The sequence below is a fragment of the Salvelinus fontinalis genome, chromosome 30, assembly GCF_029448725.1.
Source record: "Salvelinus fontinalis isolate EN_2023a chromosome 30, ASM2944872v1, whole genome shotgun sequence".
NCBI lineage: Eukaryota > Metazoa > Chordata > Actinopteri > Salmoniformes > Salmonidae > Salvelinus > Salvelinus fontinalis.
Genome location: NC_074694.1, coordinates 35,265,495 through 35,287,342, shown reverse-complemented (window position 1 = coordinate 35,287,342; position 21,848 = coordinate 35,265,495). Strand labels below are relative to the sequence as shown.

At 45.0% G+C, this 21,848-nt stretch overlaps 1 protein-coding gene across 1 annotated transcript in view; it reads right to left on the bottom strand.

Annotated features, from left to right (window-relative positions):
* The window catches only part of LOC129829113 (protocadherin-15-like), a 227,364-nt gene that overhangs the window by 34,475 nt on the left and 171,041 nt on the right, over positions 1-21,848 (bottom strand). Inside the window, exons 26-27 of the mRNA XM_055890656.1 lie at positions 3,038-3,147; positions 294-434 (exon numbers count right to left, since the gene is read on the bottom strand). Coding sequence (XP_055746631.1) covers positions 294-434; positions 3,038-3,147 — 251 coding nt within the window. The remainder of the gene's footprint in view (positions 1-293; positions 435-3,037; positions 3,148-21,848) is intronic.

The following is a 21,848-nucleotide window of genomic DNA, read 5'->3' as shown; positions in this document are numbered from 1 at the left end:
AGGGAAAGACGGTAGAAACAAACATTTGAATTACTCCAATTAAGGCCGTAAGAAGCTATTTGGCTGACTATTTGCTTCAGTTTTTAAACCTCTCTGAGGCAATTACCACACAAAAGGCTTTTACTACTATGTCTGACTGTGTAAAACAACACATTTCACTGCACCTATCCGGTGTATGTGACAATACAACATACAAAAAGAAGAAGACTTTTAGCCCTGGGCAAAAGTAGTGCACTATATAGGAAACAGGTTGCAAATTCCCAAGTGACAGTTTAAATGGCAGGCTGGCTTACTCTTGGAGGGCGCTCTGAGATTGGAACCGACCACTCCGATGGAGTCAGCCTCCACTTTGAGGATGTAGCTGGCATTGGTCTCGTAGTCCAGCTGCTTGGCCGTAGAGAACATCCCGGTGCTGTTGTTGAGCCTGAATACGCCTGGGAGATACATTCAGATCAACAGAGTAGAGCTAGAGTCAGCACCATATCATATCAGTCCGGGGAGAGGAGGGAGACACGCATATGCACAGAGTAGAGCAGAGCTCGCACCATATCGTACTGTATCGGTCCCTAAGTAGAACGACAAGGGCATACACCTCCCCAAATCCCACTGTGTGTGGTGTCAAGTGTTGAGGCCCGACACCAGAGAGATCACACTACACTGGAGAATCACTGAGTTACTGATTGTTTTTTGTGAAAGGCATAATTGATGACTTACACTGAAACGCATAGCTAGTACTCACTTTTCAGACCTAAAAATGAATTCCCCCAGCACGCCATAAACTTTGAAAGCCACAACGATGAAGGACACTGTCATTATCTTCTCGAGCTTCTTCATTGAATCTAATGAGAGTTAAAAGTGAAACCAATTCCCTTTGATTCCAAATGAATACATGGATCAGATACAGTTTAGTGCAAGGTTCAATATGGGGATGCAATTTCATATTTTCCCACTCTGAAAAGCATGAGCCCCGGTTTTAATCACGGTGAGGAGTGGTGGGAGGACGGTAGGGTCTAATCATCCCTCAGGGTACTTTTACATGGCAGGAACTGTCAGCAACAGGGGAGACTGACTAGTGCACACAAACATACACACACTTTGGTAGACTAAGGGGCAAAAAAGAGTGCAGTCTCAGGACAGAAGGTCCTCTTTTAGGTCCTTTAGACCAGGACTATGACGGTGTATAACTTACATTGAACCTATTTTACATTACCGCTCGCTCAAGGCAAATGGTGAAATCATTCTGAGGTGCGGAGGGTTCATAACTAAATGATGAGAGAGTAAGTGACTGACTATAGCCACTGTTCCTAGGCCGTCATTGTAAATAAGAATGTTATTAACTGACTTGCCTAGTTAAATAAAAGGTTAAATAAAAATAAATAAAAATAGAGCTGTGTAGAGCCACATAGAGCTGTATAGAGCCACATAGAGCTGTAAAGAGCCATATAGAGCCACATAGAGCTATAAAGAGCCATATAGAGCTGTATAGAGCCATATAGAGTAGAGGTCGACCGATTATGATTTTTCAACGCCGATACCGATACCGATTATTGGAGGACAAAAAAAGCCGATACCGATTAATCGGCCGATTAAAAAATATATATATATGTATCATACACACATTTTTGTAATAATGACAATTGCAACAATACTGAATGAACAATGAACACTTTTATTTTAACTTAATATAATACATAAATAAAATCAATTTAGTCTCAAATAACATATTCAATATTCCCAGTTAAGTTTTAGGTAGTAGTGCAGAAAGCAGAGCTTGTCTGCATGGTCCCCTGTCAGTCTGCTCCTCCACGAAACACAGACCTTATTTGAAGTAGATCAAGACATTCTCTATGGAAGACATGAACCGTAAAATAACGAAGGAACCCCATTCAAGTTCAGCCGCAAGTTATTACAGGAATTATAACGCGTCGACTATTTCTCTCTAAACCATATACCTTTGACTAATCCGGAAACTATCACCTCGAAAACAAAACGTTTATTCAGTTCCGTATTTTATCTAACGGGTGGCATCCATGAGTCTAAATATTCCTGTTACATTGCACAACCTTCAATGTTATGTCATAATTACGTACAATTCTGGCAAATTAGTTCGCAAAGAGCCAGGCGGCCCAAACTGTTGCATATACCCTGACTCTGCATGCAATGAACGCAAGGGAAATGACACAATTTCACCTGGTTAATATTGCCTGCTAACCTGGATTTCTTTTAGTTAAATATGCAGGTTTAAAAATATATACTTGTGTATTGATTTTAAGAAAGGCATTGATGTTTATGGTTAAGTACACATTGGAGCAATGACAGTCATTGATTGATTGTTTTTTAAAAGATAAGTTTAATGCTAGCTCGCAACTTACCTTAGCTTACTGCATTCGCGTAACAGGCAGGTTCCTCGTGGAGTGCAATGTAATCAGGTGTTAGAGCATTGGACTAGTTGACAAGGTTAAAAATCTGTCAGAGGCAGAACGTTCCTAGGCCGTCATTGACAATAAGAATGTGTTCTTAACTGACTTGCCTAGTTAAATAAAGATTTAAAAAATGTGTGAAAAAAATATAAAAAAATTAAAATAAATAGGCAAATCGGCGCCCAAAAATACCGATTTCCGATTGTTATGAAAACTTGAAATCGTCCCTAATTAATCGGCCATTCCGATTAATCGGTCGACCTCTAATATAGTGCCACATAGAGCTGTAAAGAGCCATATAGAGCTGTAAAGAGCCATATAGAGCTGTAAAGAGCCATATAGAGCTGTATAGAGCCATATAGAGCTGTATAGAGCCATATAGATCCGTATAGAGCTGTATAGAGCCACATAGAGCTGTATAGTCACAGAGCTGTATAGAGCCATATAGAGCTGTATAGAGCTCCATGCATGGCTCTGTGAGTGACCTCATCACTACTTCATGTTGTTTATAGTGTGTCAGAATAAATGAGTGGTATTATCACTGCTGTATAGAAAATGATAACATGGCCTCTGGAACTAGGTCAAAGGTATAGTGTAGGTTACAGTATGCTACTCACCTCCCTCATTGCCCTCCACTATAGAGTAAATTATTGTTTGATTGATAGCAGCAGCCAGGATGACCCCGACCACCTTCCCCACCTTAGCCATCTCACTCACCGGGGGAAACCTGGAAGAACACACACACGCACACGCACACACACACGAGGCACACATCAATGACACATCAATGGGAACACAAATGGATACTGAATAGAGCTCCCCTCCAATGGAATACAGACATTTTTCCAGGCCACATGTTAGCTATTGATCTCTGCCAGCGCTATAATCTGCATTCTAATACCGCACTGCTGTTCATACTAATACCATAGGCACAACATCTTTAGGTGCTAAAGGGTATTTTTCATATTTGCCATTTAAATCAGCGACTGACTTATTAGAGCTGTTAATTGACCAAAAAAGTGCCAGAGAGGAATAAGCAACTGCAGGACTATGGTCCTTGAGACATGGAGTCGGGCACCCTTGCCATGGGGCATGTGTTTTATTCCACTCCCTCAGACCTAAAACTCTATCTGACGTACCGTAGTTGGGAAAGACAAGCAGCAAAAACACCCACTTATATACAGAGGGAAAGTAGACAAACTACCCACTTACTTTTACACAGAGAAGTGTCCTGCTAACCCAGGATATGACTGACTGTGGCACAATCTTGTTGACAAATCATTTCTGCATGATATGGTGTAATGACAACATTAATGGAAACACTGGCAGAGCTACTGTAATTGCTTTGCCAAATAGCTTGATTATACATACTCCTACTTGGCACTGTGAAATCTCCCAGGTCAATTTCATTTAATTAAATAAACTCAATTCATGTGGTCTCTGATCACAGCTGGTTCACCTCGAAAATATTGGTAATTAACTAGGTGAGTTATCACAACTTCATAAACGTTCCGTTGATTTGACTCATATCACAAACACAATGTGCATGTTAAAAGCAACTGAATGGCAGATTAAATGGGCATAAGGCAAATAAAGCAAACATCAAAAAGCTGTGGTGGACGCAGACACTCCACGGGGGGTCTTGAAGGTCTCAATGAAAGACAGGGAAGGTTGTCCCAGTCTGTAATCCCAACATATTTCAAACTGACCACCATTGTCCCTGTTCCCAAGAAATGTACGGTAACCTGCCTTAGTGACTATCACCCTGTAGCCTCAGATCTGTAATTATGAGGTGCTTTGATAGGCTGGTCATGACATACATCAACATCATCATCCCAGACATCCTAGACCCACTCCAATTCGCATACCGTACCAACAGATATACAGAGGACGCAATCTCAACTGCACTTCATACGCCATCTCCCACCTGCACAATAGGGGAAATGTGAGAATGCTGAACATAGACTACAGCTCAGCATTCAATACCATAGTCCCCTACAAGCTCATCAGCAAGCTGGAGACCGTGGGACTGAACAACTCCCTCTGCAACTGGATTCTGGACTTCCTGACGGGCCGGCCCCATGTGGTGAGGGTAGGCAACAATACCTCCACCACGCTGACCCTCAACACGGGGGCCCCTCAGGGGTGTGTGCTTAGTCCCCTCCTGTACTCCCTGTTCACCCACGACTGCATGGCCACGTACAACTCCAACACCATCATCAAGTTTGCTGACGACATGACGGCATTAGGCCTGATCATCGACGGCGATGAGACAGCCTACAGGAGGAGGTCAGAGACTTGGCAGTGTGGTGCCAGGACAACAACCTCTGCCTTAATGTCAGTAAGACCAAGGACCTGATCGTGGACTACAGGAGAAAGAAGGGAGAGCGGGGCTGTAGTGGAGTGGGTCTAGTTGGCGCCCACATCACTAAGGACTTAACATGGTCCACACACACCAGCACATTCATAAAGAGGGCACGACAGCACCTCTTCCCCCACAGGAAGCTGAAAAGATTAGGTATGGGCCCTCAGATCCTCAAAAGGTTGTACAGCTGCACCATCGAGAGCCTCTCGACTGGCTGCATCACCGCTTAGTATGGCAAATGCACCGCACCCCGACCGCAAAGCGCTAAAGAGGGTGGTGCGGACAGCCCAATACATCACTGGGGCCGAGCTCCCTGCCATCAAGGACCTTCATATCAGGCGGTGTCAGAAGGCCCGGAAAATTGACATAGATTCCAGACACCCAAGTCATAGACTGTTCACTCTGCTACCGCCCGGCAAACAGTTCCGGAGCATTGGCTCTTGGACCAACAGGTTCCAAAACAGATTCTATCCCCAAGCCATAAGCGTTAACTAGCCATAAGGCTGTTAAATACTTAAATGGTTACCCTGATGATCTGCACTGACCCCATCTTGCACTGACTCTATGCACACTCCCAAGACTATATATAAACACTAGTACACTGACACTCACACAAACTCAACACACATTCACTACATACGTACACACACACACACACAACTCAAGTACACATATCGATTAAACACAAACTCACAAAAACACTTACACTCATCATATGCTGCTGCTACTCTGTTCTTATTTTACATTTACTATTATCTATCCTGATGCCTAGTCACTTTACACTGCCTTCCTGTACATATCTACCTCAAATACCTTATTATCTATCCTGATGCCTAGTCACTTTACCCTGCCTTCATGTACATATCTACCTCAAATACCTTATTATTATCTATCCTGATGCCTGGTCACTTTACACTGCCTTCCTGTACATATCTACCTCAAATACCTTATTATCTATCCTGATGCCTAGTCACTTTACCCTGCCTTCATGTACATATCTACCTCAAATACCTTATTATTATCTATCCTGATGCCTGGTCACTTTACACTGCCTTCATGTACATACAGTGCATTTGGAAATTATTCAGACTCCTTCACTTTTTCCAGATTTTGGTACGTTACAGCCTTATTCTAAAATTGATTAAAAATATGTTTTTCTCAATCTACACACAATACCCCATAATGACAAAGCAAAAACAGGTTTTTGGCAGCGATTACAGACTCAAGTCTTCTTGGGTATGACGCTACAAGCTTGGCACACCTGTATTTGGAGAGTTTCTCCCATTCTTCTCTGCGGATCCTCTCAAGCTCTGTCAGGTTGGATGGGGAGTGTCGCTGCACAACTATTTTCAGGTCTCTCCAGAGATGTTCGATCGGGTTCAAGTCCGGGCTCTGGCTGGGCCACTCAAGGACATTCAGAGACTTGTCCCAAAGCCACCCCTGCAGTGTCTTGGCTATGTGCTTAGGGTTGTTGTCCTGTTAGAAGGTAAACCTTCGCCCCATTCTTAGTTCCTGAGTGCTCTGGAGCAGGACTTCATCGTGGAGCTCTCTGTACTTTGCTCCGTTCATCTTTCCCTTGATTCTGACTAGTCTCCCAGTCCCTGCAGCTGAAAAACATCCCGACAGCATGATGCTGCCACCACCATGCTTCACCGTAGGGATGGTGCCAGGTTTCCTCCAGACTTGATGCTTGGCATTCAGGCCAAAGAGTTCAATCTTGGTTTCATCAGACCAGATAATCTTGTTTCTCATGGTCTGAGAGTCCTTTAGGTGCCTTTTGTCAAACTCCAAGCGGGCTGTCATGTGCCTTTTACTGAGGAGTGGCTTCCGTCTGGCCACTCTACCATAAAGGCCTGATTGGTGGAGTGCTGCAGAAATGGTTGTCCTTCTGGAAAGTTCTCCCATCTCCACAGAGGAACTCTGGAGCTCTGTCAGAGTGACCATCGGGTTCTTGCTCACCTCCCTGACCAAGGCCCTTCTCCACAGATTGCTCAGTTTGCCCGAGCAGTCAGCTCTAGGAAGAGTCTTGGTAGTTCCAAACTTCTTCCATTTAATGGAGGCCGCTGTGTTCTTGGGGACCTTCAATGCTGCAGAAATGTTTGGTCACCCTCCCCAGATCTGTGCCTCGATACAAACCTGTCTCTGAGCTCTACAGACAATTCCTTTGACCTCATGGCTTGGTTTTTGCTCTGACATGCACTGTCAACTGTGGGACCTCATATAGACAGGTGTGTGCCTTTCCAAATCATGTCCAATTAATTGAATTTACCACAGGTGGACTCCAATCAAGTTGTAAAAATGGAAACAGGATGCACCTGAGCTCAATTTCGAGTCTCATAGCAAAGCATCTGAATGCTTTTTTAGATTCTACAAACCTGTTTTCGCTTTTTCATTATGGGTTATTGTGTGTAGAGGTGTAGTTATTGTGTCCATTTTAGAATAAGGCTGTAACGTAACACAATGTGGAAAAAGCGAAGAGGTCTGAATAGTTTCCAAATGCACTGTATCTACCTCTAACACCTTGTACCCCTGCACATTGACTTGCCACTGGGAGATTTAGCGTGAGAGGACAGAGTGTTTTGTCCTACAAGGCGAATGGTGTTAACTAAGGACATCTTTGTAACCTGTTGTGACATTTTATTGACAAAGAATAATATGACAAGAGATAGGAATATTCATGTGAATCTTCTTGCGTCATTGTGTACTGTTTTCACAAGCTATATTATAAATTGCAATACAATTTGGAAATTACAAATTGCCATGCAATCTTAACCCTTGGGGACCCCAACCTAACAATATAAAATATGTTTTTATTAACAAAATGGCAAACCACATCACCCAAGGACAGTTTATCACTGTATTTCTGTAGTTCTTTATTGGTAAAATGTAATGGCCTGAGATCACCCTTCTGTAAATCTGAATCATGTCGTCAAGGCTTGGAATGTCATCAATTGCCAGAGTGACAATTACGCCTCTTGCACTTAATGGTATTCATAAAAAACTATCTTCTGTTTCTCTGGTCTCTTTGCTAACCACAAGCCGAATGATAACAGTAACAATGTGTCAGAAGAACACAAACACCTCCTGCATGGTAATATGGCTGGGCTCAGGAATATTACTCTACCTGCATGCTAACCAATACCTTTCTATAGTCAGGAGCTGAGATTATATTTCTGATGGGTTGTTCTTCCTAACTTTGGTAGCTGGGCTGACCGTTGGTTCACAGTCATACTGCCTCATCTCTACTCCCCACCCATCCCCATCCTCATCCTCACACCTTCCTGTGTCTGGCTCCCTCAAGGTCTCCGCGACAACACGGGAGCTGCCTGCCGGGAATCAGTCGCCACATATTTCATGACACGGTGGGCATGTCACAAACACCCACCCACCCTTCCCTTACACACACACCTATGACACACACACACACTGACATGCACAACAATACACTGAGACATACACACACACACAAACTTCTATCCTCCACACACACACACACACACACACACACACACACACACACACACACACACACACACACACACACACACACACACACACACACACACACACACACACACACACACATATCCTCCTGCAGAATGCGTGGAGGGGGAGTGCTCCACCTCACACATCCCAAGACAAATCATCCCCACAGCACCAGCCTCTCTTGGAAGGAAGGAGGATATTACTGAGAGTTGAGCTGTAATGCCTTTCTCCTCCAGTTATGAGGCAATTGGATGGCAGTGTGCGAGACGAGTCGCACTTAGACGACACACACACACACACACACAGACTCACGTTTTTTGTTATGCAAGACCATGCTGAGGCAACGGGCTCTCAGTAGCTCATTCGCCCCCAGTAATCCCCCCTGACATTTCCCAATCAGCCGCTCCTAGCTGCCAAGTGAGTGGCGAGTGCTGCTCTGTTTGCACAGATAACACAAGAGGATGCTCATCTCTTCCCCTGGCTCTGACACAGCTCTAATGGCCACTCCACATAAGCAGACGGTTAAGTGTGAGAGACTAATGAGGTCCACAGAGCAATGCCCATATCACAGCTAACCCTGTTCCCCTATACACTCTCTGTATCGCCATGCTGTACCTACAATCTGGAGCATGGACTGCAGGCTATGGCACCTCGTAATAACTGGAAGGAAAGTTAAGCCTCCAAGCTTATGTAGCTTTCTGGAGGAATTTTAATGGAATGTTTGTGTTTTGAGTTGTTTTCCTCAGAGTGCTGTTAGTCGGTCTAGGAAATATGTAATAATGAATCAAAAAAATCTGCTGCACATTCACACCCCTTGACTTTTTCCAAATGTGTTGTGTTACAGTCTGCATTTAAAATGGATTCAATTTAGATTTGTTTGTCACTGGCCTACACACAATACCCCATAATGTCAAACACAGACTCAACCACAATGACCGGGGATGATTTCCAATGGCTCGCAAAGAAGGGCCCCTATTGGTAAAGGGGTAAAAATAAAAATAAAGACATTGACATTCAATATCCGTTTGAGCAAATTTAAGTTATTAATTACACTTTGGATGGTGTATCAATACACCCAGTCACTACAAAGATACAGGCGTCTTTCCTAACTCAGTTGCCGAAGAGGAAGGAAATCGCTCAGGGGTTTTACCATGAGCCTTTAAAACAGTTAGAGTTTAATGGCTGTGATAGGAAAAAACTGAGGTTGATCAACAACATTGTAGTTATTCTACAATATTAATCTAACTGACAGTGTGAAAAGGAAGACTGTGCAGAATGTTTGCAACAAGGCACTAAAGTAATACTGCAACAAATGTGGCAAAAAAATGTACTTTCTGTCCTGAATACAAAGTGTTATTTTTGGTTATCCAATACAACACATTACTGAGTACCACTCGCCATATTTTCAAGCATAGTGGTGGCTGTATAATGTATCCTGTATCATGTATTGTGTATCCTGAGGCTGCATTTATTGTAGCTGGGGATTTTAAAAAGCAAATGAGAAAAAGGCTCCCGAAATTCTATAAACATATTGATTGTTGTACTCGCGCTGATAAAACTCTCGACCATTGTTATACTACCTTCCAGAATGCATATAAGGACCTCCCCCGCCATCCATTCGGCAAATCGGACCACGATTCCATCTTGCTCCTCCCCTCCTATGGGCTGAGCCTCAAACAGGAAGCACCCGTGGTGAGGACTTTTCAACGCTGGTCTGACCAATCGGAATCCACACTTCAAGATTGTTTTGATCACGCGGACTGGGATATGTTCAGAGTAGCTTCAGAAAATAATATAGACACATATACCGATACGGTGAATGAGTTTATCCGGAAGTGCGTGTGAGAAGTTGTACCCACTGTGACTATTAAAACCTACCCCAAACAGAAACCGTGAATAGATGGGAGCATATGCGCAAAACTGAAAGCGCAAACCACTGCATTTAACCAGGGCAAAAAGACTAGGAATATGGAAGAATACAAACAGTGTAGTTTTCCTCTCCGCATAGCAATCAAACAGGCTAAACGTCAGTAGAGACAAATTTGAGTCCCAGTTAAACAAGACGTATGTGTCTACAGACAATCACAGACTATAAAAGAAAAACCAGCCATGTCGCGGACACAGACGTCTTGCTTCCAGACAGGCACTCGCTTTGAGGATAATTCTATCAGGAACCAAGGTAAGACCCAGACGCAGACTGTGTGAAGTAACAATGTTTATTGTAACAACAGGGGCAAGAAAACAACAGGTCAAGGCAGGCAGGGGTCGATAATCCAGAGTAGGAACAAAGGTACAGGACGGCAGGCAAGCTCAGGGACAGGCAGAGTTCAGTAATCCAGAGGTGGTGCAAAGGTAAAGGATGGCAGGCAGGGTCAGGGAGAGTGGTCAGGAGGGCGGTTACAGGGTTTGGACAGGCAAGAGTCAAAAACCAGGAGGACGAGAAAAAGAGAGGCTGGGAAAAGACAGGAGCTGACAGGATAAACACTGGTAAGCTTGACAAACAAGATGAACTGGCACAGACAGACAGACAGAAAACACAGGTATAAATACCCAGAGGATAAGTGGGGAAGATGGTCGACACCTAGAGGGAGTGGAGACAAGCACAGATGAAACAGATCTGCCCCACCCCCACCCCCCTTCTAGAGACGCCACCTGGCGTTCCACCTGGGCGGATACCTGGTTGACTGGGGTGCCAGCGGTGAAAGTTGGCGATGAGGGCCAGGTCCAAGATGTCTTTAGCGGGAACCCAGCACCTCTCCTACGGGCCATAACCCTCCCAGTCAACCAGGTACTGGAAAGCCCTGCTCTGTGGTTGAACCCTCAGGAGGCGTCTCACCGTGTAAGCTGGCTGGCCATCAATGACACGGGAGGGAGGGATGGGCCTAAAAACAGAAGACAAGGGTCAGTCAGAAATAGTTTTGACTCTAGATACAGAAAAGGTATGAAAAATATGGAGGGGACGGGGCAACAGAGGACGAACAGCAGAGGGGCTAATGATCTTGGAGCTGGGGGGAAAGGTCTCGGCTTCTGGGGGTGTAGCCGCAGTACTATAGCGGCGTGCCAGCGCCTCAGGCTTGACCTCCTTGGATACCAGTCGGTGCTGCGGAAGCGAAGTGGCCCGGGCCTTACTGAAGCCCTCCAGGAGGTTCTGGTACTCTGGGGAGCTGGCGGAGAGGTCCAGGGAATTTCCAAGCCCCCAGGAAGATGTCCTGGGGCAGGCAGAGCTGAGTTCTGGCAATGAGTGTTGCAGGACGTGCTCCTACCCACAATGGCACCAGTAGCCCAGTCAATGAAGGGATTGTGTCGCTGGAGACAAGAGAACTCCAATACCACGGGAACCTGTGGAGACTCAACCAGCAGGAATTGGATCATCTCGCTGTGGTTCCGCGACTCTCGTAGGTTGACGGGGGTGGTCTGGTGGGTGACCCTGCCTATAGAGCATCCGTTCAGCGCTCTAACACCCATGGGAATGGAGAGGGGTTGAGTGGGGATTCCCAGCTCGGACGCCAGGGTAACGTGCATGAGACTCACATCGGCCCCAGAGTCGATGAGTACCTGGAGGGATTTGGACTGGTCGCCCCACAGCAAGGTGGCATAGAGAGGTATCAAGTAAGGGGAGAATAACAATTATCTTTAAGACCCACCAGTGTACTCACTCCAACAAATGAGCTAGGTCTCTTGAAGGGAAAGGTAGACACAAAATGACTGGCAGTACCGCAATACAGACAACTCTGGGTCTCAAGTCAGCGTACGCATTCGCCTAGAGACAGCCTAGCCCTGCCGAGCTGCATCGGCTCGGGAAGAGTTGAATCGGCTGTCTCCGGAGGCTCTTGGAAGGACTCGGGTAAGCTCTGAACCTCTCGGGAACGTAGATGCCAGGGACTTCCGGAGTTCATCAGCTGCAAGGTGGGATCCCTGAGTGAGCGATTGGGACCGCAATCGAACCTCTTCTCCCTCCTACGTTCCAGTAGCCGACCATCGATCTGGATGGTTAAAGTGATGAGTGAGTCGAGATCCGTCGGTAGTTCTCGGGCTGCCAGCTCATCCTTTACCTCCTCTGATAATCCGTGCAGGAACGTGTCAAACAGCGCTTCCGGATTCCCGGTACCCTCCGCTGCTATAGTGCGGAATTCCACTGCATAGTCTGCCACACTGAGGTTGTCCTGCTGAAGCAACTTCCGGGCAGCTTCTCTCCCGGACACCGGAGCCTCAAACCTCCGCCACGAATACCTCCAGACTGAAGCAGACGGTGGATTGTTGCTCCCGCACTGCCATGGCACAGGCGAGTGCCCTCCAGGACTTCAGCAAAATAATGTATGCTATCTTCGAGTGGTCCGAGGGGAACAAAGAATACTGCAGCTCAAAAATGAGGGAGCACTGGGAGAGTAAGGTCCTCCATTGTATTGCTCTGGGGGAGGTAAGCGGGGTTCCCGGGAAACCAGGGTGACGGCGCTGCTACCAGCCGGGTTACAGAGGGGCTGGGAGGTTACCGTCATGGTAGTACTGCCTAGTAGGCAACCCACAGAATTGCTCCCGCAATGCATCCAAGGCTCGGTCATAACGTTCGGCCACGGCCTGGAACCCTTCCATCAGACCGCGAAGCAACTCCTCGTGCCTACCAATGGTGGCTCCTTGGGAGGAGATGGCATTGCGGGGCTGGTCTAAGTCTGCTGCGTCAGTCATGGCCAGTTCGTACTATCAGGAACCAAGGTAAGACCCAGATGCAGACTGTGTGACGTAACAATGTTTATTGTAACAACAGGGGCAGGCAAACGATAGGTCAAGGCAGGCAGGAGTCAATAATCCAGAGTAGGAGCAAAGGTATAGGACGGCAGGCAGGCTCAAGTTCAGGGACAAGCAGAGTTCAGTAATCCAGAGGTGGAGCAAAGGTATAGGACGGCAGGCAGGCAAACGACAGGTCAAGGCAGGCAGGAGTCAATAATCCAGAGTAGGAGCAAAGGTACAGGACGGCAGGCAGGCTCGGGGTCAGGGACAGGCAGAGTGGTCAGGCAGACGGGTACAGGGTCAGGGACAGGCAGAGTGGTCAGGCGGACGGGTACAGTGTCAGGACAGGAAAGGGTCAAAAAAAGAAAAAGAAAAAGAGAGGCTGGGAAAAGACAGGCGCTGACAGGACAAACGTAAGCTTGACAAACAAGACGAACTGGCCCAAACAGACAGAAAACACAGGTATAAATACCCAGAGGATAAGTGAGGAAGATGGGCGAGACCTGGAGGGGGTGGAGACAAGCACAAGGACAGGTGAAACAGATCAGGGTGAGACAAATACAGTGCCACCGACAAGGCCCGCTATTAAGGACTGTGGGCTCTCCATCTCCGTGGCCGACGTGAGTAAGACGTTTAAATAAAAACAGAAAAATAAAGCCTCACAAGGCTGCCGGCCCAGATGGTATCCCTAGCCGCGTCCTCAAAGTATGCGCAGACCAGCTGGCTGGTGTGTTTACAGATATATTCAATCTCTCCCTATCCCAGTCTGTTGTTCCCGCATGCTTCAAGATGGCCAGCTTTGTCCCTGTACCTAAGAAAGCAAACTTAATTGAACTAAATGACTATCGCCCTGTAGCACTCACCTCTGTCATCATGAAGTGCTTTGAGAGACTAGTCAAGGATTAAATCACCTCCACCTTATCTGCCACCCTAGACCCACTTCAATTTTCTTACCGCCCTAATAGATCCACAGACGATGCAATCGCCACCACACTGCACACTGCCCTGTCCCTTCTGGACAAGAGGAATACCTATGTAAGAATGCTGTTCATTGACTATAGCTCAGCATTCAACACCATAGTACCCTCCAAGCTCATCATCAAGCTCAAGGCCCAACTGGGTCCTTGACTTCCTGACAGGTCGCCCCCAGGTGGTGAAGGTAGGAAACAACACCTCTACGCTGATCCTCAACACTGGGGCCCCCGACAAGGGTGCGTGCTCAGCCCCCTCCTGTACTCCCTGTTCATCCATGACTGTGTGGCCAAGCACGCTACCAACTCAATCAATCATCAAGTTTGCAGACGAAACAACAGTAGTAGGCTTGATTACAAACAACGATGAGACAGCCTACAGGGAGGAGGTGAGGGCTCTGGGAGTCTGGTGCCAGGAAAATAAGTGAGGCCTAAGAGGGTTTTATAAATAAGCATCAACCAGTGGGTCTTGCAACGGGTATACAGAGATGACCAGTTTACAGAGGAGTATAGAGTGCAGTGATGTGTCCTATAAGGCGCATTGGTGGCAAATCTGAGAGCAACCTTACCTGCCGATCTATAAATTATGCCTCCGTAATGTAGCATGTGTAGGATGGTCATCTGAATCAGGGTTGGATTTCTTAGAAACGTACCAAGAAAGACTCACAACTGTAAATCGATGACATAGTTGATTCTACGATGTATTGACTCAGGGGTGTGAATATTTATGTCAAATTATATATTTCTACATTTCACTTTCAACACATTTCCAAAAATATAAAACAAACAATGCTTTCACTTTGTCATTATGGGGTATTGTTTGTAGATGCGTGAGAAAAAAATTATATGTCATCCATTTTGAATTCAGGCTGTAACACAACAATATGTGGAATATGTCAAAGGGTATGCATACTTTCTGAATTCACTGTAAAAAAAAAAAAATGCATGTGGCGGAGTGGCTACCTTTGGTGCATACATGATGTTACAGGGACTGACGAACAAAAAAGCAACAAATCGAGGCAAAGAAAAAAAAAGATACTAACAACGTAACTGTTGTCATCTCTTAATCTGATCTTCGTAGCCTACTATATCTCACCCTTTGATCTTCTGGAGTGCAGTGGGGAGATAACATGAGGGATGGAAGCACATCTGTCACACTGATTTGACAATTTTTCAAAACCCACCGCAAATATTGAACGGATGATAAAAACCCACATTTAATCCAGGTCTTGAATAAAACATGTGGCTTGTTTTTCAGGATAATCATTTTAATCCACTTGAATACAAATGAATCGGAGCAGTCTTTAATCATCACAAAGCCAGAGCCAAGTGTGCTGAGACCATGTTGTAAATCTACAAATGCAGTAAATACCTTCAGTGTTCTATTAGTAAGAAGAAAACGAATTCACCATGATCCGAGTTATGTGTTTGTGTAAGGTCATGAACCCTGTTTCCGTTTTGTGTTGAAGTGAGAGACAAATACTCATAGGTTACCCATGCCGAGCCCTCTAGCAGACCATGTGAGAGTGTGAGTAGCGCAGTAAAGCATGCTGTCTGATATGGACTATACACAGCATCAATCCCCCCAGAAAACAGCTGACTACGCCAATACACACCATGGCTTCATTCACTGCACACAACAGGACTCTCACTGACTCCCGTTACTCAGAGAGGTATCAACACTCAACGAAGCTGAGTTAAACTAAAAACATTCATGTTTACTATTTGGCTATTTTCGATAAAGAGCCTTTTTATTTTTGCAACTGTTTTGCTATCTTGAGTATTAGCCACTCACCTTTTCAAAGAATAGGATCTGTGCAGTTAGGAACCAGTTGCCATACTATGGCTGTCCTTTTGCAAACAAGAGGTAAAGGTCAACTCTTAGTCCTGCAAACCATAAATACCAGTTAGCATGAGCACTTCAGTAGTGTTGTGAACTTGGGGAAAATATCTTTAGCCTTTCAAAACAAGCCCATTCCTTCTCGTTCAGAAGGAATACATAAATATAAAGCAAGCATTATGGATAATGAGTGTTTGTGTTGCAAATGGAAATACTGTATTGACAATGATCCATAAATACCAGTTAGCATTAGCACTTTAGTAGCTATGATAACTATTTGAGCAGTTCTCCATTCAAGACTTAGACTAGGGATATATGAGTCTTTAATGGGAAAAGGGGAAGAAAAGAGACGAGCGTCAAGGAAACTTGTATCATAGAAAGTTCTTAAATGTACTTTTAAGTTGTAAAACATTAAAAAAAAACATTTCTGGTTTCTCAACATCCTCCTCTGATGCTAGCTAGCTGTCTAGCCTAATACCAAGATTGGTAGCTAGCACATGAAACCCTGAGGCTGTTTCATCTAAAACACATTTGCATGATTCACCCATAGTGCAGCTTCACATTTTCCAATCATGCTCAGGAGAGTTTTTAAAAATAAGATAAGCCGATACATGTGATAAATAATTTAACAGCACAATGAATTTTTAAACGATAGGCCCTTGTTGTATGGCTGCCAACAAAAGAGGGAGCAGATAAGGGCTCATGCTTGATTGAGACATTGTGGGATAAAAGTGAAAAGGGCTCCATCGAGATGACTCATCAACGACAACCATTTGATTTCCCTATTCTCTGCGGGCCATTTGGCAAAGCTGTTAATCCATCTATCCATATAAAGACACAGGAAACACACACACACACACAATCACGCGCGCACGCTCAAACACACACACAAAACACACATTAATGAGCCCGGTAATGATCCAATAATATCACCGATATGCAACGCACACAGGTTCCCCGAGAGAGTCATGACGAATGAACGCGTATCAAATCACACTGTGCATCGGGATGTCTGTTGTTGCTTGGTTTACATGTTCCTTTCAGTGTCATTGCCTCTATGATACTCGGCTGCGAACACTATCTATAAATAAAACAACACATGATTTCAGTGCGATCAACACATAACGTTGTCTGTAGCACTTCAGGCTCTCTCTCTGTGATGCGGCAGCGAAGGTAACCTTGGATGTACTGGATGTAAGTTGCTAGTCATATTTTTGGAACAATTGTTTCGGCACTTTTTACGACAGCACATTTATAATCGTTGGCAATATTTGAGAGCTTCTGTGAGTCATGTGTTTGTTAGAGGCACATTTTCTTTTATAGCTGGGTAGACTTCATAAAAGTCATACAAGTCAAAAGAAAAATGTTTTGAGTACGGAGGACAGACGGGTGTAGAATTATTAAATACGTTAGACAATTTTGCAAACCACACACGTGTACTGTACCAAATGGCAGTCACATTAAATATGGAGCAACTACCTCCAACTAGCCCCAAGCCATAAGACAGCTAAATAGTTAGTCCCTGTAGCGATTGGTTAACTATTTAACTATCTGAATTGACCCTTTTTGCACTCTTTTTCACACTTGACTCATCACCGCCACTGCTGCTACTGTTTATTATCTATCCCAGGGATGGGCAACTTTGATGGGGGTGGGGGACACAAAAAAACAGAACTCATGAGGGACCGCAGCGGCTGGTGGGTCTGCATCGATATCCCCCCAACCCCACCTTGCGAGCTAAACATTTTAGCAGCTCCCCTCGTGACAGCGAAGAGGAGAAATGTACATTTTAAAATAAATGTTATGCAATTCTACAAATTTTGCTATGGGGCGTAGAGAAAGTGTTGCCGTTTAAAAGCAAGTTTGCTGCAATTCTATACATTTTGCCACGGGTGGAGAGAACATTTTGCAATTAACTAATTTCATGCAATTTTACTCAATTGGCCATGTGTTGGAGGCAAATATTTGCCGTTTTTAATATGATAACTGATGATCAATGGGCCCAATCCCGGTCGACCATGCTTACTACAAGTTTAGATAGCTGGAAGATAGCTCGGTACTGGTACCCTGTGTATATAGCCAAGTCTTCGAAACACATTGTGTATTTATTCCTTGTGTTTTAATTTTTAAATTATTTCCCTGTTTCTCTTTGCATTGTTGGGAAGGGCCCGTAAGTAAGCATTTCACTGTTAGTCTACACCTGCTGTTTACAACGCACGTGACAAATAACATTTGATTTGACTCGTGGCTCTACTTCCTACATATTCTTTGAAGTGTCATCTCATCTTACATTTTAGTCATTTAGCAGACGCAAGTGCTTTGCTCAAGTGCACATCGACAGATTTTTCACCTAGTCCGTCCGGAGAGTCGGACCGGCGACTTGTCGGTTACTGGCCCAATGCCCCCATCGCTAGGCTACCTGCCACCCTTATTTCACTTTCAATGCACTGATGCAACTCACCTTAAAAACATCTTAATTCTGTACTCTCTACTTTTAATTACATTCAGTAACAAGGCAGTTGTCCATAGCACCATGTCTATTTGACAGTGCACGGCGGTTAACTGAGCTGCTATCATTAGGACATGTTAATAAGCTATGTTATGCTAATGCTGTGTTTGTTTTTCTGCCCCCATGCTGGTGGTGGTGCGCGGTGACTGCCAACGGCTGCATGTTTATACTGCAGGTGCTGTCCTCCGAAGGAGGGAGGGAGTCCCACTACCCTAATCATGAGAGAGAGGGAGGGAGAGAGCGAGAAATAGAAATTGTGTGAGAGAGAGAGGGAGACGCGAGTGGAGAACTTAGGGCATGCCAGAGGGAGGGGAGGGATGGTGGAGAGAGGGGGGGTACGGAAGGAGGAGAAGAGGCTGGACTAAACAGCAGGACTCTGCCAGGCAGTTAATTGGACCTGACCGTTAGGAATGCATACACCCATGACAGATGACATTTAAACCACTCACCGCTTCACTACACACTGGAGTGTGACTTTGCACAACCCCCGTCTGTAGTATGAACACTCCAAATAATAGGACAGGCTGGCGACTGGTGGCCGCGAAACTACCCTGCTCTACAACTCTAAACACACACATTTAAGGGTGTTAACACTCTTAACCCGGTTAAACGCAGCATTGCAAAACAGAGTGTCAACCAACTCCAAATAGATCCTTCAGAGGGAGTTGTGCGTGTCTAATGTGCGTGTGTGGTGGGCACATTTCATCTGACCGTGTTTATTATCCCCCCCCCACAGAGAGACTAATCACACGGCTGTGATGAGCTCCGGGGGGTTAGGCCGGTCCAACCCATCCTTCCAGCCCGGCCTAGGACACAAGCACCCACAGTCAGGCAGGCAACACTCTGTCTCTCCCCTGCTCCAACCCAATGAGGGTCATGGAGAAAATAGAGCGTCCTCACTATCTTACTGTGACTCCCGGCGTGATTACCGTTCCGTACCTAGCAGCTAGTTACACTCCCTGCCTTTTCTGGCGCCCCGTCTCAATAACCTGTATGTTAGGGACAGAGCACGGCGATTGCTTTTAACACGGCCACAGCTTAACAGGCAGACTGTGGCACAATTTTCGCAATCTTTAAGTCATCCTGTTAGGATCTTTTAATCATCTACCTCAGCAGGTAATCTAATTATCATGATTCACAGGTACTGGCATGCAACTTCACAGCTGTTCTTGCTCTCATTCCTATTGGTTCACTGTTCTTATTCAAGAGGCTTATACACAAAGGTATCCCTGGTGTAAAAGTAAGCAAATGACATGTTTTGTTTTATTATGCAATAGCCTTGTGTGTGTGTACTGCGTAATGACGAATAAACAAATCACATGCAGGGTTTTCCCGCTTTCAATTGGTTGCAGGGCACAAGGGCGCTTACTTCAAAGCCATAGTGTAATAGCCCGTGTTTCCAAGCTCCCCTCATACAATCTTGTCTTGGATGATACGTTTTCCCTCATGTTTATTCATGTCGTAGTCTTACTCAGGAGAAGGAGATGAAAAAAAGCTAATTCGCACATCTACGGAGGTAAGCAGAAAATGAGACAGTGATTGCAGTGATCGTCAAAATGACAAACTCAGAAGTGGCAAGGTGGATACGGTGGTGGGTGATTTAGTGAAACTCACTGCGGCTTCATTAAGTGTTTCTATGAGATAACCGCTGCGGAAAACGCACAGGCGGCAGATTTGGGTTGCAAACTTCACAGTCAGTTCCACTCGGGGAGGGGGAATCTACTGGTGCCACTTGCCAGACAGCGCTTCTGCCAGCCAACCTGACATTACCTCACACACACTAAATCAAATCTCCTATACAACACCAAGCTCTTCGTCAGCCCTATGCAAATTCATGATCATTGATGTTCAGAATCAACCAACTTCACACACTAATTAAAATCTCCACAGATTCCAAATGTTCTTGGCCTATTAAGTTCAAAGACTGGGCTACAGATATCAGACAAAGGCTTCTATCATCCAATTAGGTGATCCAATAACCTTTCAACCCAGCTCAAGGATTTCAGACTCTTACATTGTAACACCATTAAACATTAGGCCACATCATATGCCAAGTTCTAAACTGAACAATTGATAAAATGCTGAATATACAGTACATAATATAAAAGCACATACAATAAAGAAAATTGGCTGCAACTCAAAGATTGGTTGAAATGGACATTGTAACAGTTTGTGAATAGACAGTGAATTATTGATGTACATTGATTGGCATAGCACAAGGACTGCTGGCACTGAGTTAAAGGGCTTATTGGTTCCTGAGAGGCCCACAGACGGAAGAGGGAGGGAAGGGGGAGGGAGAGAAGGAGGGGTTGGCAGTGGCATTATCCTGTGGACTGTAACTCGACTAGGGGAGTAGAGGGAGGAATGGATGAGAGATGGAGGGATGGAGGGAAGGAGTATCCTCTGGACTGCTCAACTAGGGGAGCAGATGGAGGGAGGGAGGGATTTGAGGGAGAGATAGAGAATGTGGAGGCCCTGGCTGTGGAGGGGGACATAACACCTGGCTAATGTCTCCACAGGCTCTAATTAACAACTGATCCAGGCAATGCTGCCTGCGAGGTGGCCTGTTACCAACATCCATTGTTATTCCCCCACCTGCCAAAGAGCCACTATCACCGGCGACCTTCCACCACTGTGTAGGACATGTCATTAATTCAACCCCCCCATTCAAGGCTTTTCATTGCCCATGTTTCTGGCGCTGTAGTCTTAATGAATCAGTAGATAAGGCTGGCTTGTTATAGAGCTGGCTTACACACATATCCCCCCCCCCCCCCCACTAGATTACAACACAGCTCAACTCCTGTGCCAACAGAGAACTGGACCAAGTTAAGAGGCCTACATGGTGTGCGAGTGTGCATACAAAATATATATAAACGCAGAAGACACATTTCAGTTGAATGCAATCAGTTGTACAACTGACTAGGTATCCCCCTTTCCCTTTTTAAAGCACGTTGAGAACTTTAAACGCACTTCATATTCGGGTATTGAAAATTATTCGATGTGGTGGGGTGAAAAATCATTGTTGCACAAGAGGCATTTCGCATGCCCTCGCTAACTTTTTTAAAATTTCATTATGGAAATCAATAATAGCAATTTAGTAAGCCAGAGCTCCAGCAAGCTGATCCATCTAGAGTCAATGCCAGGGGAGCTGAATTAATTAGGCCCTTATGTCACATATGTACAATGCTTAATTCAATAAAAGAGCTATAATTTATGCAGAGCAAGTGCACTCTACCCTTTGAGAAAACAACACTGTGCAGTGGTGAAGTACATTTGCTGTACTTACTACACACTCTAGCTATGAGCTATGATACATATTCATATAAACACTAGCAATAAAAGCTTCACTGACAGTTTCCATATCGCCTCTAACCCTTTCTGAAAATATATCCGCAGTTTAGTGTTCTCTTAAATACCTTGACATCTCCACAAAGGTGAATTAAATGTTGAGTATTTAAACACAGTTACATTGTAAATTAAAAAGCTGGAGATCTATCGCGATCTCCGACAGGGGAAGAGGAAGCCGTGTGCC